The sequence below is a fragment of the Dermacentor silvarum genome, chromosome 5 (assembly GCF_013339745.2).
Source record: "Dermacentor silvarum isolate Dsil-2018 chromosome 5, BIME_Dsil_1.4, whole genome shotgun sequence".
Lineage (NCBI taxonomy): Eukaryota > Metazoa > Arthropoda > Arachnida > Ixodida > Ixodidae > Dermacentor > Dermacentor silvarum.
Genome location: NC_051158.1, coordinates 80,649,421 through 80,664,874, shown reverse-complemented (window position 1 = coordinate 80,664,874; position 15,454 = coordinate 80,649,421). Strand labels below are relative to the sequence as shown.

The 15,454-nt window shown below is 48.2% G+C and overlaps 1 protein-coding gene across 2 annotated transcripts in view; it reads left to right on the top strand.

Annotated features, from left to right (window-relative positions):
• The first annotated feature begins 5,858 nt into the window (after positions 1 to 5,858).
• The window catches only part of LOC119454196 (partner of xrn-2 protein 1-like), a 22,970-nt gene continuing 13,374 nt past the window's right edge, over positions 5,859 to 15,454 (top strand). The window contains exons 1-2 of one of the 2 annotated variants that reach the window (XM_037716184.2): positions 5,859 to 6,005; positions 14,167 to 14,452. In XM_037716184.2, the coding sequence (XP_037572112.1) occupies positions 5,904 to 6,005; positions 14,167 to 14,391 (327 nt within the window). In that variant the 5' untranslated portion in view covers positions 5,859 to 5,903 and the 3' untranslated portion in view covers positions 14,392 to 14,452. Of the gene's footprint in view, positions 6,006 to 14,166; positions 14,453 to 15,454 lie in introns of those variants that run through there. The other variant, XM_049667149.1, reaches the window with a different exon arrangement.

The following is a 15,454-nucleotide window of genomic DNA, read 5'->3' as shown; positions in this document are numbered from 1 at the left end:
CATCATCGTGAGCACCCCTCACGAGGGTACGGCGGCCACCCTCATGAAAATTATGAGCCTCACGTTCCACGGACGATCACACCCTGTTAAGGTGTATCTATCAACACCCGAGGACCTGCTTAAAGGTGTCGTACACGGCATCGACGTGGGCACCAGCGAAGACGAGCTTATGGCGAATCTTCGAGTCCGCACACATGGAGTCCGCATCGTGCGGGCCCGTATGCTTTGTCAATCTCAGACAGCCCTGCTCCACTTTGAGGGACCCCAGGTGCCTAGATTTGTGTACTTCTACGGAGGGGAGAGGCCTTGCCGAGACTACCAGCCGACAAGGCAGTTCTGCCCCATCTGCAGAACCACCGGACATCGACCAGACGCCTGCCCCAACCCAACGGTTCGCGCGTGCAATACCTGCAACCACCCTAACCCAGAAGCCGGACACACTTGTGTTCCGAAGTGCGCCCTGTGCGGAGGGGCCCATCTCACGGCCGCAAAAGACTGCAACAATAAACTAAAGCGCATTCGCCCCCGAGGGAAACCAGCCTCCACCACCACCCCCAAAACCCAACGACATCCCCGCCCACGGTGTTTCAGCTCCGAGCGGGAAGACTCCGACTCCGACTACTCGGAGTCGTCGATGACCTACAGATCCCGGTCCGCTTCCAGCCCGAAGTCCAGGTCCCGCTCCTGTTCGCGGCCCCGGCCTCATTTCCGGTCGCCCAGATGGCGATCTCAGTGGACGTCCAAGCAACAGCAGCAGGGTGCACCCATCATAGTGGCACCAAAAGATAAGGGGTCCCAGCAAAACCAACGGAATACCAAGGAAGCCTCACCCAAGAGGACCAACACCAAAGAACAAGAGGTAAGCTGGGCAGCAGTAGCCTCCCCCTCGTACAAAAAACCACAGACGCCACCGCCCACGATATTCGAACAGGAACTCGCGAGCATGCGCGCACAGATACAAACACTCACACAAGAAAACAGACAACTCAAACAACAAGTGATACAGCTCACACAAAAACCACAAGAGATGGCACCACACCAGGCCATCATTGACCTACAAACCAATGTCGATGCCATCCAAACCCAGATGCAAGCCTTCATGGATGCTACACGCGCCCAGTTGGAACAAATAACACAGACTGCCCTACAACGCACAGAGGCAGCAATCAAGCACATGGAAGCCGCTGTAGACAGCAAGCTTAAGGGCCAGCTTCACTCCATAAAACTGCGAAAAACACTACGACAGAACCTCTGCAAAGTCACACCTGCGGCAGGACATAACCGACCACAAAACCCATCACCGATCATAACATCACCGACCACAACACCCAACAATGCCTAGACCACACAAGCAAGTCAAAGAAAACTTAGAAATTTGGCAATGGAACTGCCGTGGGTACCGAAGGAAAAAAGGGCTACTGACACAATTGATCGCTCAATCCTCAAAGCCGCCAGGGGTCATAGCCCTACAAGAGCCCGGTACCCGACCAACACTACATGGCTACGAGGAATACCACGCAAGTCAAGACGACAAATGGAAGGTAGCCACACTCGTAGACAAAAACATAACAACTATACAACACAAATCTATACACGACGTAGACGTACAACATGTACTCCTAGAATTCGTCTACAAAGGCAATCAGAGAAAGAGTGCCTTTGTTCTAAACGTCTACTGCCCCCCCCCCCAGCCAAAGGCGGGCAAACATTGACAAACTCTTCAGGGACACTCTCCGCCTTGCCAAAGACCGCCCTCTGGTAATCATGGGCGATTTCAACGCTCAGAACACGCTATGGGGGTATCAGAGGCAGGACTGGAAGGGTCTCCAGCTAGAAACACTAATGGAACAGAGTCACCTCACACTGATCACAGACCCGAACACTCCGACGAGGGAAGGGAACAGCGTAACACGCGACACCACTCCCGACCTCACCTTCATCACACAAACCACGCGAGCCGAATGGCTCAACACACTCGAAAACTTAGGCAGCGATCACTACATACTGAACATAACGCTACAAACCGGACGCCTACGCAGGCAGATCGGCACAGCCAAAATCACTGACTGGCGAAAAATCAGGGAAGCCCAAGAACAGGACACAGACACAATCACGAACCTGGAAGACTGGTGCGACAACCTCCGTCGACAGAAACAACACCATACAAAGGAAATTGCCAGAACGGAAGAGACCCCAGAAGTGGATCCCCACCTACTACACCTGTGGGACGCCAAACGAGGTCTCACCCGCCGTTGGAAAACACAGAAGTACAACAGGAAACTGAAGACACGCATAGCACAAATAACAGCGGAAGCAGAAGAATATGCCATGCAACTCGCCTCGGCGAACTGGTATAGATTCTGCGACTCCTTCGGTGGCACCCTGGGTACCGCCAAGACGTGGCACATACTCAAAGCCATCCTGGACCCCACCAAAACCAAAGGAGAGGGGCACAAGGCCCTGGAGCGGCTACTACACACCTACCCAGGCAGCCAACAAGACCTCATCGACGCCATCAAGAACAAGTGCTATGGAGATCCAGCTCCCACGCAACCATGTACAACACCATACATGGGACAACCCAACCCACTTTTGGACGAATCCATCACAGAAAACGAGGTGAGAGCGGCCATCGCAGCCACCACCCGTAACACAGCGGCGGGCACGGACCGTATCACGAACGCCATGATCAGAAACCTTAGCGACAAGGCCATCTCCGCGCTCACGGCCTTTCTCAACCAACACTGGGAACAAGGTACGGTGCCGGCGATGTGGAAACACGCACGCATAATCATGATCCCCAAACCGGGGAAGAAATTGGCAATTGAAAATCTGAGACCAATCTCGCTCACATCCTGCCTCGGCAAGGTGTACGAGAAAATCATACACAAGAGACTACAGGGACACTTAGAAGACAACAAGCACCTGCCAGACACCATGTTTGGTTTCCGCGCAGGCTTGTCCACACAAGACGTTTTACTCCAAATCAAGGAAGAAGTCCTCAGCAACGTTCCCCGCAGCGGCGAACATGCCCTCCTAGCAATCGACATCAAAGGAGCTTTCGACAACGTCAGCCACCAAGGAATCCTAGAAGGGCTCGCCAACACCAACTGCGGTGAGCGAACGTACAAGTACGTTCAGAGCTTCCTAAGCCACCGCACGGCAGAGCTGAAGATTGGGGAGATCCAGACTGCAGTATACCACCCTCCCAACAAGGGCACACCACAAGGAGCAGTCATCTCACCCACGCTCTTCAATGTCGCCATGATCGGCCTCGCAAGAAAACTGCAGGACGTAGAAGGCCTCCGCCACGCCTTCTACGCAGACGACATAACACTCTGGACCACAACAGGGTCCCTTATTGAAAAAGAAGAACGGCTGCAAACTGCAGCTGACCTCATCCAAGAATACGTCAGCCAACGGGGACTACAATGCTCGCCCGAGAAATCTGAACTCATACGAGTCTGGCGAGGCCGGGGTAACCACACAGTCCCCACAGACCCAACACGAAAAATCGAGGTACACCTCAACGGGAGCCTCATACCAGAAACGTCATTGCTCAGGGTGCTGGGCATGTGGCTGCAGTCTAACCAGCGTGCTACACACACCCTTGCGCTCCTCAAAACCAGTGTCAAGGCGATATCACGCATGATATCCCGTGTAACATCGAAGAATAGAGGCATGAAGGAAGGGGACACACTCCGACTGGTCAAAAGCCTGGTGGTGAGCAGAATCACATACAGCCTGCCCTACTACCATCTCACACAATCCGAGACGAAACAGGCCGACACGCTCTTGAGGATGGCTTTCAAGACCGCTCTCCGCCTGCCGATGAGTACATCGACTGAGAAATTATTGGCGCTGGGGTTACACAACACCCTCAGCGAACTCACAGAAGCCCTTCACGTCTCACAACAACAGAGACTTGCGCGGACTCACACGGGCCGGCAGGTCCTACAAACCTTGGGCTTCAAAGCCACAACAATACGAACCCAAGAAACCTGCACGATACCTCGTCACGTCCAGGACAGGTATCACATTGCCCCAATACCACGCAACATGGACCCTAACCTACACTCCGGAAGGAGGAAAGCGAGGGCCCAATACATAGAGAAAACATTCAGGTTCGATACCACGGCCCGTTTTACGGACGCCGCTATGTACGGAACGAAGAAAAAGGGCGCAGTGGCAGTGGTCTGCGACCGCCGAGGCCACGTCACCTCCAGTGCATCGACCCGCCCCTGCACGATCACGGAAGCGGAAGAGCTGGCCATCGCGTTAGCCATCCGCGAAGGCCAACACGCAAGCAAACCACTGACGATCCTCACGGACTCCCAGCAGGCCTGCCGCAACTTCCTACAGGGAAGAATCGCAAGACCTGCGGCACAAGTCCTAGCCCAAATACCCAAGGAGGACACTGACGACAACACCATCATAACCATCATTTGGATACCGGGTCACGCTGCCATCACGGGTAACCTGTATGCCGACAGAGCAGCTCGAGAATTTGCACATAACCGAGCACTCATCACGCCGACTGCAGATGACCCTGACCCAGTTGACCCCGAGTATTCAGCAATCCTGAACTACCACAGAGGGAGTCGCTTGCGATATCCCCCACCCCATCGAATACTAAAGACGGAGGATGCCGCTGCCTGGCGTAGGCTCCAGACAGGCACTTACACGAACCTACACATATTACATCGCCTGCACCCCACAGCCTACAGGGACGAATGCCCGTGGTGTGGGGCCACACCAACCCTATACCACATTACGTGGGAGTGCACGCTACACAACATAGAACACCATGACACGAACACCACGAGGGAGCAATGGGAGGCACTGCTGTCCAGCTCGGCCCTCGACGACCAGCTCAAGCTGATCCAGAGAGCAGAGAAGATGGCAAGAGCCAGCGGAGCCCTGGACTAGGGGCCCCGACCATTAGCGATGCCCCATTGGGGCAAGACAAACTATCTTTGAATTAAAGTTTATCTATCTATCTATCTGTCTATCTATCTATCTATCTATCTATCTCTCTCCAACTATGCATCTTCTGACTTCTGCTTATATCACCGCGGCTAGGTTTAGAAAACTATGTTTTTTTAAATTACTCTGCAAAACAGACATTGCAAATCACATACTTAAAGCATTTGTTTTGCCCTTGGGACAATCAATGGTGTCCCACACGTAAATTGGAAATCTCCCTTACAAAATTACGACGCCATATTCCACCCCTAAATTTTTATCTACACAGGTCTGGTCTGGCGATGTCCCCTCTATTTCATTTCTGCAAAGAACCTGAAACCATTGACCATTTTTATTAAACTGCCGCCGATTCGCAATCCAGAGAAAGAAATACTTCGAAATCCCATTCCGCAAATAAGGCATCGCTATAAACATTCAAACATTCCATTCTTTGGGGCGTCTACACTGGGTTTTAGCCACAGAAACGTATGTAGCGCCGTATGCGAGTTCCTTGGTGACACAAGGAGAATGCCTAGTTAATTTACTGATATATTGTTTATTATTTTACAAAATTCCAATTCACGTTAATTTACTGTTTTATTATTTATTCATTTAAAAATTTCAATTAAACTGATTGAAATTTATTACCTTCTAGCTTGCTCTCCTTTCAAAAAGCACGTGTTTCCCTATAAGATAAAAAAAGAAATGTCTCTAACATCAGTTTGTTTCATTCAATACTTTCAACTGTCCCCGCACAATCGCACAATACTTTTCCGTCAAGTTTTATCCCCCCCCCCCCCTCAGCCGTTTAACTGCCAGCTTCTTGGCCAATCCCCCGTAGTGGGTATGCATCATGGTATAGGAAGTAAGCAAGCAAGCAATAAGTACGCAATTCCTACCTGCAGTGTCAGTGGCTGAATAAAGCATCCGGTTAAAATATGCAATTTCCTATCGACGCCTACCGCCAGCCGTGGGAGACTGATGAGAACTGGGAGCTCCGGCGGGAGTTCATCACGGCCAACGACGGAAAGGTCGAGGAGGTGAGACAGGTTGTTTTTTGGGGTTGATACGCCCCCGTCGAAGCGCACGCGATGAAAGAGACGCATTTGCGGGACGGAAAAGCGCAACGCTTCCTATAATAATCCCTTCCTGCGCAGTGCAGCGAACAGTATGGTTTTGACAGCAAATCACTAACGAGGTCTGGCCGCGTGCTTTAAAAAGAAACGAGGGTGCGCCAATTGTGCGTTATTATTCATTCCTTAGTTCTTCCACTGTGTCGGCATCGCGAGGAGGGCGACCTGATGCGGACAAGGAACGAGCCCGTCTTGCTCTCGTTTATGATTAGCTGACGCGACCTATAGCTTTCCCTACACTGCACAGAATTCATCAGACGGAGAATAGTGTGATGACAATCAGCGCCGTCGTGATGTCACGGTATCGACATATTGTGTGCGATCTCCGCGTGGAGGGATAGGCCTTCATAGATGCGCAGTGAGTTTGGATGGGAAAAGCGACAGCGTCAAGTGGACGCACTGTCTCGCTCCGCTCAAGGGGCTCAGGCGGATTCATGGGCAGCGTTCTGACGGTCCGCTTCTGGCGTGGGCACTGCCAACGCCTCCTAGATAGCTGGCACAAGGCCGATGCACTTCAATCCGTTACATCAAGCTGTTTGGCCCGACAGCCATGGAATCTAATGGCAACGTTTCCGAGTAAGCCGCGGTGATTGTGACGTCACCGCTTTCGTCACGCCGAGCTTGGCCATGGAATTTTTCGTCGAAGTAGCATGACGTCATGAAACAGAGCGCACAGGTCTGTTATCTAGGAGGCACTGGCACTGCGCGCCCACACATTGGCAATCCTGCCGAGCAGCTGTGTACGCACCACACCGTGGTCCATACACTGGCCTGAGCGGAACGAACGGTAAACGCCAAGTTAAATATCGTTTCATCGGGCGCTAACTAACACCGGTGGTTTTCCTTCGATCTCATTCCGTGCGCCATCGAGGTGCGACGCCCGTCACGTGGCTGCCGGCGTTCCTCATCGCACCAGCGCTATAAGACGCCTGGAACCTGCCACAGCGCTTTTCTTGCTGTGCAGCAGCAGTTCACTCCTCTGCAGCGTCGCGTCATGCCGCTTCCGCGTATAACACCGTTCAAGGAGCTCGAGCGCATGCAACGCTACACTTTCCTATCATTGTTCTAACTCTAAACTGTTTTCTGCCGAGCTCCAGCGAAAATATGTCCTATGCATGTACGTACGTCGCCAAAGTATCATTTACGTGCAAAATAAACCTCTACATTTTTAACGCGATAGCATTTATGGCCCCGTGTCGCAGAAAATGCGGCGGCGGCAACCAGCGTGTGATCGCTGGTGACGGAGAAAATCCTCCAACCACATTGACCACGCAGGCCCTTCATGTGGTGCAAGGTTCTGGTGAACAAAAATTGGATTTCTCATAGTGAAATCCGTCAGAAAGAATGGTAAAGTAACACTACCATTCGGCTTCGGATTCACCGTCGGATTGTAATTTGAATGTACCAGAAAACTTAATTCTCCTACGAGGAAACTCAAACATTTCTACCAGACCTGCGCGCGTCGGGGCAATAGCAAACAATTAATAAAAGAATAAAAAAGGGGCTAGGGCCTTCACATTTTAATATAAGACCACTTATATTGCCCCTGGAACAACGTATTTCCAGCAATGCATTTCAGTTTAAAAGTTTAGCCAACTTTAGGAAGATCAGTGTAAGCTTGGCCTTTGTAAGCTGGCTTTCCCACGTTCAGTGTTGCAGTGAATGAAACCTACTTGCCGTATGCGAACGATGCAATGCGAACGGGTCCCGATAACGCTATCGTGTTCTACTCTTAAAGGCGAAGCTTAAGCCTCCTCCAAGTTTTGCTCTCAAACCTGTAATTATCGATGATTATGTCGTAAAAGTCATCTCATGTACCGCTCACACAGATCGACAGGACCTTCTTGGCGTGCTTTTTTTTTTCAGATAGTAAGCTAGTTTTGTTTTTTCTCTCACATCGTGTTTTACCGTCTCCACTTTGGAGGTCATGAGATATTCTACGACTGCAAGCATGACAACTTACACCGGAGCCCAGAAGCGTTCGTATGATCAGGGTGTCGGTGAGAACGCGCAGGCGCCTTCGATCATGAATCTTCACTAACAACATCCACCAAACAGACACATTTTCGCCACATACTTACTCACAGTCACGTCGGACATACCTATGACACCTGGTAGCCTTCAAAGTTCTGTTTTACACTGCGCCTCATGTGCTTGCTATCGCTGTTTTTGCTTCGCTCTTCGAGCGAAACTGCAATTAATGAAAGATTGCACATTTATGGGCTTGCATTTGTGCATGTGACACGAGAATGCACTTAAATTTCGTGCTATGACCAATTCCTCTGAAAGAAGGATGAACCGATTCGCTTGTGAGTCATCGTTTGGGCTGCCAAAGCGCTCTTGTATAGGCTCCCTATACCTCGGGCAGTAAGCAGCCATCTCCTACAGTTCATTAGAGTGGGCATCGGCGGAAACCATGCAATAGTTTTGGCATTCGTGTTTTCGTCACTGCGTGCCTTGCACACCAGACAGTCACTACGGCCACTCGATGAAAAGGCACCCCGCAGGCCTTTCCATCGAGCGATCGTACTGCAGATCACCGGCGAACGCTACAGATTTAGCATCCTTCCGAAAATTTGTAGTACCAGCTCTTGGAAGAACAATACAAACACATTTTTGTTTTATTTTGATGTGTTTTAGCGCTATCGGCGCCACCGCCGCTGTCGCGCTGTCGCCGCATGGACAGCGCATGCGTGGCCCGCATGTGGGCGGGAGGATCCCAAATACGCGAGAACAGCGCAGTGCGTTCTGGCTGCACAACCAGCGACGCCGAGTAGACACCCCATCCTTCGGGGGTATTCTGTTAGTGTCCACCTAGTGGACATATCCATTTCGTCTGCTGCTGAAATTCTGATTGGCTGGGCTGGGGTATGCGTCTGAAAGAGACAGGTACCCGCATCCAATCAGCCCCATCCAATCAGCACTGTAGCAGCAGACGAAATGGACATGTCCACTAGGTGGACACTTACAGAATACCTCCCGTGCTCCACTCAATCGGCTCGGCAGCGCAGCCAAGCCAGCGTTGTGCCTGGTGCTGCTGGCGTAATAGCGTTCCAGCAGAGCAAAAGAAAAAATTATGGGGTTTTACGTCTCAAAATCACGATCTGATTATGAGGCACGCCGTATTGGGGACTACGGAATAATTTGGACTACCTGGGGTTCACCTGGACTACCTGGGTTACCGTGCACCTAAAACTGAGTACACAGATGTTTTCGCATTTCGCCCCCGTCGAAATGCGGCCGCCGTGGCCGCGATTCGATCCCGCGACCTTGTGTTTAGCAGCCCAGCACCATAGCCACTAAGAAACCACGGCAAGTAATTCCTGCAGAGCAGTTGTGTACGAAAGCACTCGTCTGAGCTGAACATTCAGCTAAAGTTAAGATAATCGCTTCACTTGGCGGAGACAAACACCGACGCTTATTCTTCGGTCCCGTGCACAGTCGATACAGTTGCGAAGCCTGCAACTGGAGTGTTATATTTAGCTAATAGTCACGCTGGCATTGTGAGATGCCTAATAGCTGCCAGAGCGTTGTTCCTTCAGCCCAGCAGCAGTTGCCTCACTCACTTGCTACGTCACACCCACACTTCACCCGGTGCATTGGTAAGAGGAAGCTTTCGCTGCGGGGCTCCTATCTAAATACGTGGGAAAGGAGAAATCGTTTTTCTCGGCAACCACAGCACTACATTTGATGAGGTTTATTGCATGTTGCAGGACATAAAGTTAACGAAGAAAGTGAGGGGTTTGTGTAATGCTGTTACTAAAGGCGGGGTGTCGTGATAAGTAAACCACTGTATGTTCTTCCTTCATAGTAAGTAAAGGACCGCGGATGAGCCAAAATAGGTCTGGAGTCGTTCACTGTGGCTCCTCTCATAACCAAGGTGTAGCTTCGACACGCAAAACTTCAAGGGGCACTCCATCACTACATTTGAGCCACATATCTAGTTGGACATATCAGACGAGTCTATCCCCTCCAGGCGCCAAATAATTACGTCCAATAGAAGTGTATTTTCGGGAGATTTCCTAATTCAATTATGCGGTTTTCCGTGCCAAAGCCACGGTATGAAACTGAGGCACGCCGTATGGGGGATTCCGGATTAATTTTGACCACCTGGGCTATTTAACGTGCACATAAGTCTAACTATAGAAGATTTTTTTTTCTTTTTTTTTCTTTTTTTTTGCATTTCGCCCCCGTCAAAATGCGGCTACCGCGGCCGGGATGCGTATATTTAAAATCTAGAAGGCACAGCGCCTAGCACCCATGGTTGAACGCGATTGGCCGAAACGCCGCCGGCGACGCTCTGATGTCACATCGTAGCAACGCGCCGCCATTTTGTGCTTGGTGTCCGCGACGCACGCCCCGCGACGTATTACGCTCCCAGGCGTCAGGTTAGGTTATTCGTTAGGCGGCACGGCGTACACTCACAGCGGTTGCTAAGGGCGTCACTGGCGGTGTTTCAGCCAATCGCGTTCAACCGCGGTTGCTATGCGCTGGCTTCTAGATTTTAAAGTACGCGGCCAGGATCAAAACCGTAACCTAGAGCTCATCAGCTCAACGCTATAACCACTGGACTATCACGGCGGGACACATTTCTTGCATCTTCAGAATCATTTCAAGCGCACAGCTGCAGAACGGATTTAGAATTTTCAATTCTTCTTTCTTTTTTTCTCAAGTTTACCCAACGTGGTTCTCATGTGATAAATCTCAAATGGAATTTAAGATATGATATATGTAAGATATGCGAACACCCAACCATCGAACTCGTTTTACGAAAACATCTTCAGTTTAATATTCAAGCTTTCAGCACAGGTTCACTGGAACGCCCTTCTTAAAATCATTTTTTGAGGTCACTGATTTTTGCAAAGCACTTGAACATGTTACATTAGCCTGCTTTTTGTTTGCATTTTTCGTTTTATAGGTGCAGATATATAACCTTGTTCATTTGTTAGTGTGAATGCTCATTTTGTATATTATTTCTCCATGAATGATGTGTATCTGCTACCCAGATTTTGTACTATTTTTTATATTATTTCCCTCGTGCTTGAGCCAATATTGAAGTAAATAAATAAAATGTTTCAAGATGTATGTGGTAGTTTTTAAATGTTATTGATTTGGACAGTGCCTTTCCTTTTTACGCACTCTCTTGGCGTGAACAGTTGTGCACACAGTGACTGAAGGGGTTAATTGATAAAAGGGCACCGTCTCTTGAGTTATTACTATTATAGTTAGTAGAATAAACTCCAAAAGCAGTGATAATGTAATAGTGAAAGCAATGCCCGAACTCAGTAAGGAATAAAAAGAAGAAAAAATTCCCGAGGAACTATGCACCTGATGACCAGGTATGACAATGGATGTACAACACCATGTTTGCGTTGGTCATTGAATACCTGGCAACCTGTGAACTTTAAAATTCGTAAAAAAATTTGTGGACAAAACACCGATAGAGTTGAAGGGAAAAGTACACAATTTTTTTTATGTTTCCCGTCAGCACACACCTTTTCTAGGATACTTATGGACTATATCAATGATAATTTCCCTTTAAACACAGAACATAAGCAGCAGAAATAGCGTAGTCTCAAAAGCAACACGTTGCTTTTAGATCGCAGTGACTTTTTCTGTTGATGATATCACCTATATAACTACCCCTCCAGTAGTAACTGCCCTGAATATTTTTTTATAAATATTCCTGTGACTTTGGTACAAGCATGCTGTCCTGCCTCGTCTATTTTCTCGTAACTTATTTTTAGCGCTACAGATTATGTCTGTGCAAAAGCACCAACTTGCCCTGCTCTGAATAAACTTACTCTACGCTGCTACCCCTCTGGTCCCCTTTTCAAAATAGGAAGACTTCAAAGGCCAAATTAAGGGATTACTGGAGACAAACGTTTCCCCAAACATGAGTCTATTTTTTCGTAAAACATGACGAACATTCGTAAAGCTATACAAGCAGCCCGAATTTGTAAACATTACGAAAAATTTGGCAGAATTCGCAGGTATGTTATTAGTAGAGGCCGGATCTTTAGGCATTAAAAAAGCGCGTTTTAGGCGCCAAAAATAGACAGGCAAAACCATGTTTTAGGCCTACAATGTCGTAAATATAGGCACAATAAATTTTTACATAAATGCTAATAATTTCAAACGAGGACGTGCGCGGCCTATATCTACGATAGGAAAACAAGAAATGTTATTGGCTATGATGGCACAAAGGCGCCAACAGTTGAACATAGCCGTGCAATTGTCCCATAAAACTGCTGGACTAATGACGATCAATTGGCTTCATTCAATAAGCACACTGCTCATATTCATGTTCAATGGCCACATGTACTCGAGCGTCGCATATAGTGAAACAGGCATGGAAAAGAATACTTGAAAGCTGGGAATACTGATTAAAAAAACCGATACTTTATGTCTGCCTGACGCAATTAAATTAAGACACAACAAAAACAGACAAATAACAAATGCAAGAGAGACTACGATTTATTAAGAAATCAAAGCATGTTCTTACATGAGGACTGTTAGGTACAACTCTTCGCAATTTCCTCATATACAATGACATTATCCGAATTGTACAGGCCAGACCTCCCAACACTGCCAAATACACTTCTGGCCATTTGAAGTGCACATGTTTGAAGAAATCTGTTTGGGGAGCACGCGGAAAGTAGTCTAAGAATCACTGTGAAGATTGTGGAAACAGTAGCAAACTAGCACCATCTCCAGATTTCTGGATTCAAAATTGTGCCTCTTGTCACTGAGAATGATCTCGTGCGCTGAGAAGGAACGCCCGACGGTGGTGAACACCTTAAAAAGTAAATTACAAACAAAACAAAAGCCGCGCGCACATCACATTTTTCTTTCTTCGTTTGCTCTTCACTCTCCTTTCCCTTGACGGCTCTCTGCGGTTTCGCATTCGCCAACCGCTCGCGCAATGTCAGCGCGGCGGCGTATGCGGGCCGGCGTGTCCCATTTCAATGCTGCTAGAGTTGGTTGAACTAAAGGCCTAGGTTGAACCCCATAGAGTTCCGAAGAGTCAATGTTGCCCGGTAACATGAATAACGGTCTCTAAATGCACTCGAAAGCGAAACTTGAGGCTAAATAGTGTTCATATAGGCGCCGATATTGAAAATAGGCATTTATACGCATTTAGGCACAAACGCCAAAATAGGCATTTATAGGCACTATAAAAACACTTTAAAAGCCCTTCTTAACTTCTAATTCATGATCGTATATCAAAGTGGGGCGATAGGAGCGCAAGGAACAAAAAAGGCATTTGCCTAAAATCCGGTCTCTAGTTATTAGACGTCAGTTATGATTATTTGTTGCATGCTGGCAACCTTTCCCGTCGACATCGACGCAAATTAAGGTGACAATTCAAGCTGAAAACACAACATACCTATTTGAGTCGTGTGTATACAACTATGCAAGTCCAATTACCATGTTGGAATTTGCAGGAACCGATGGTTTGGTGAAGCAGTAATTTATATTCACGAATGAAGACGCGTCGAATTTTGTTGACTTTCATCCTATGCAACGTGGGATGTAATATAGTGCTCATGTTCATACATCAAAAAGGCCACAACTTTAACCTTCGTGCAATTTTTCTTTTTTTCATGTTCATGGACTATACCGCCCACAAGCTATATACGCCGAAATACAAACTACAAATCAGGCGCATGGACAGCGTGAGACGTCTGCGCAGCGATCAGTCAAAGATTGCGCAGTCAAAGTCTGCGCCGATCGGTCAAAGAAAATAAAGTAAATCGAAGAATCTGGTAAATGCAATCCACTATTCCTGATCGCCAACATTGTCTGTTCAGGTATTAATTAGGTACCATTTCTTTTTTGTTATGCAGAGCAGAGGTGCGCTTACCTGCTCTATTTTGTCGGTCAACATACAAGGGAAGTCCATTCAACGTACAGCATAAGCCCATTCGCCAGGGGAGCCCCACTTTAGCGTAAATGAATTATCATCGTTATCTCTTCGCCCTGACAGCGCATTCCACAATGCGGCGGCCTGGTGGTGCATTCAACGAGGCCACCCCGAACAAGTGGTGCCCCTTTTTGTTCGCAGGTCTGGTTGCTGAGCCTATCGCAGGCGTTCGTCAACACGAAGACTCTACGCTGCACCTATCCCGCCGAAGTGTGCTCCGAGGTTGCCGAGTTGTCCAAGAACGTGGAGAGGCTACCCGAGCTGCTCGCCAAGCGGCGCCAGAACAGGAACATCTTGTTCCCGAAGGAGCCGAAGCCAGGCGCTGCCAACAAGAAGGCGCGGTATCCGCCGCTTGTGCTGCGGTGAAGGCACAACGGCAATGGACGCTTCCTTACGACAGCTGACAACAGCGTCCAATCTACATTAATGTCACCTTCAAATTAAAGCATCCAGAAATCTGACAATGAAACAGTTCTGAGAATTCTGATAACATATTCAATAACCACATTTTCAATTGAAATAGCTCCAATGACATCAAGTTGAAAAAAAAATCCGCCGTGATGGCTGGTGAGTCCGACAACGTCTTGGGTTAGTATCGAACATTTCTCGACAAAAATTACATGAAACTGAAGATTTATATAGGTGATTTGGCGAGAGCAACATGACAAAATCCGTTGATAGTGAGCGTAATTCGTGATGGTTGACGCAACTAAAGAGGCGAAAGCTACGGAATAAAGGCGGAAAAAAAGGACAACGAGGAGAACATGAACTGTGACTGAGAAAGTAGAGGAGAAAGAAGTTTAAAACGAAGGAACAAAAAGAAGCATAACTGAAGAGGCAATCAGTCGACACCAGCTATGCTACGTGTTTTTTTTTTAATGACGTCTAGAAATACGAAGTGCAAGTAATATAGATGAATCGAAGGCATATCGAGGAAGTAACAGGATAGACCCTCTGAGCGAACCAACTAATGCATGAAATACCAGATGCGAGACAGCCGCGCGAGAGGCGGAAAAGTGCAACACTAATAAATTTCAACTGGTAAAGTACTCTGCCATTTTCCGTTTCTATTCGTTTGGCGAGCACGGATTGATTCGTAGTGGAGAAAATTGTGACGAAGTTGTTCTTTTTTTTTTAACAGCGAGAAATTAACTTGACCCGAGTAGAATCCGCCAAATTCATGGCGTCCCTGTGAGCTGGTGCGGAAATTTCAGGATGACGTCGCCCCCTGTCAATCGTGTTTGCATCTCTCCCGGTGTACCATGAATCCCCGCTCGCTAAGAGACACCAGATTTCTGTTGCAGAAGTGCAACAATTACTAATGTAGCTTAACTTCGTATTTCTATTAGTGTACTTCCATCTAAGAGGCCATTAGAGGTCCGACGACGGATGGATGGAGGAGGGGGAATTGTCCATGAATCACGCCGTA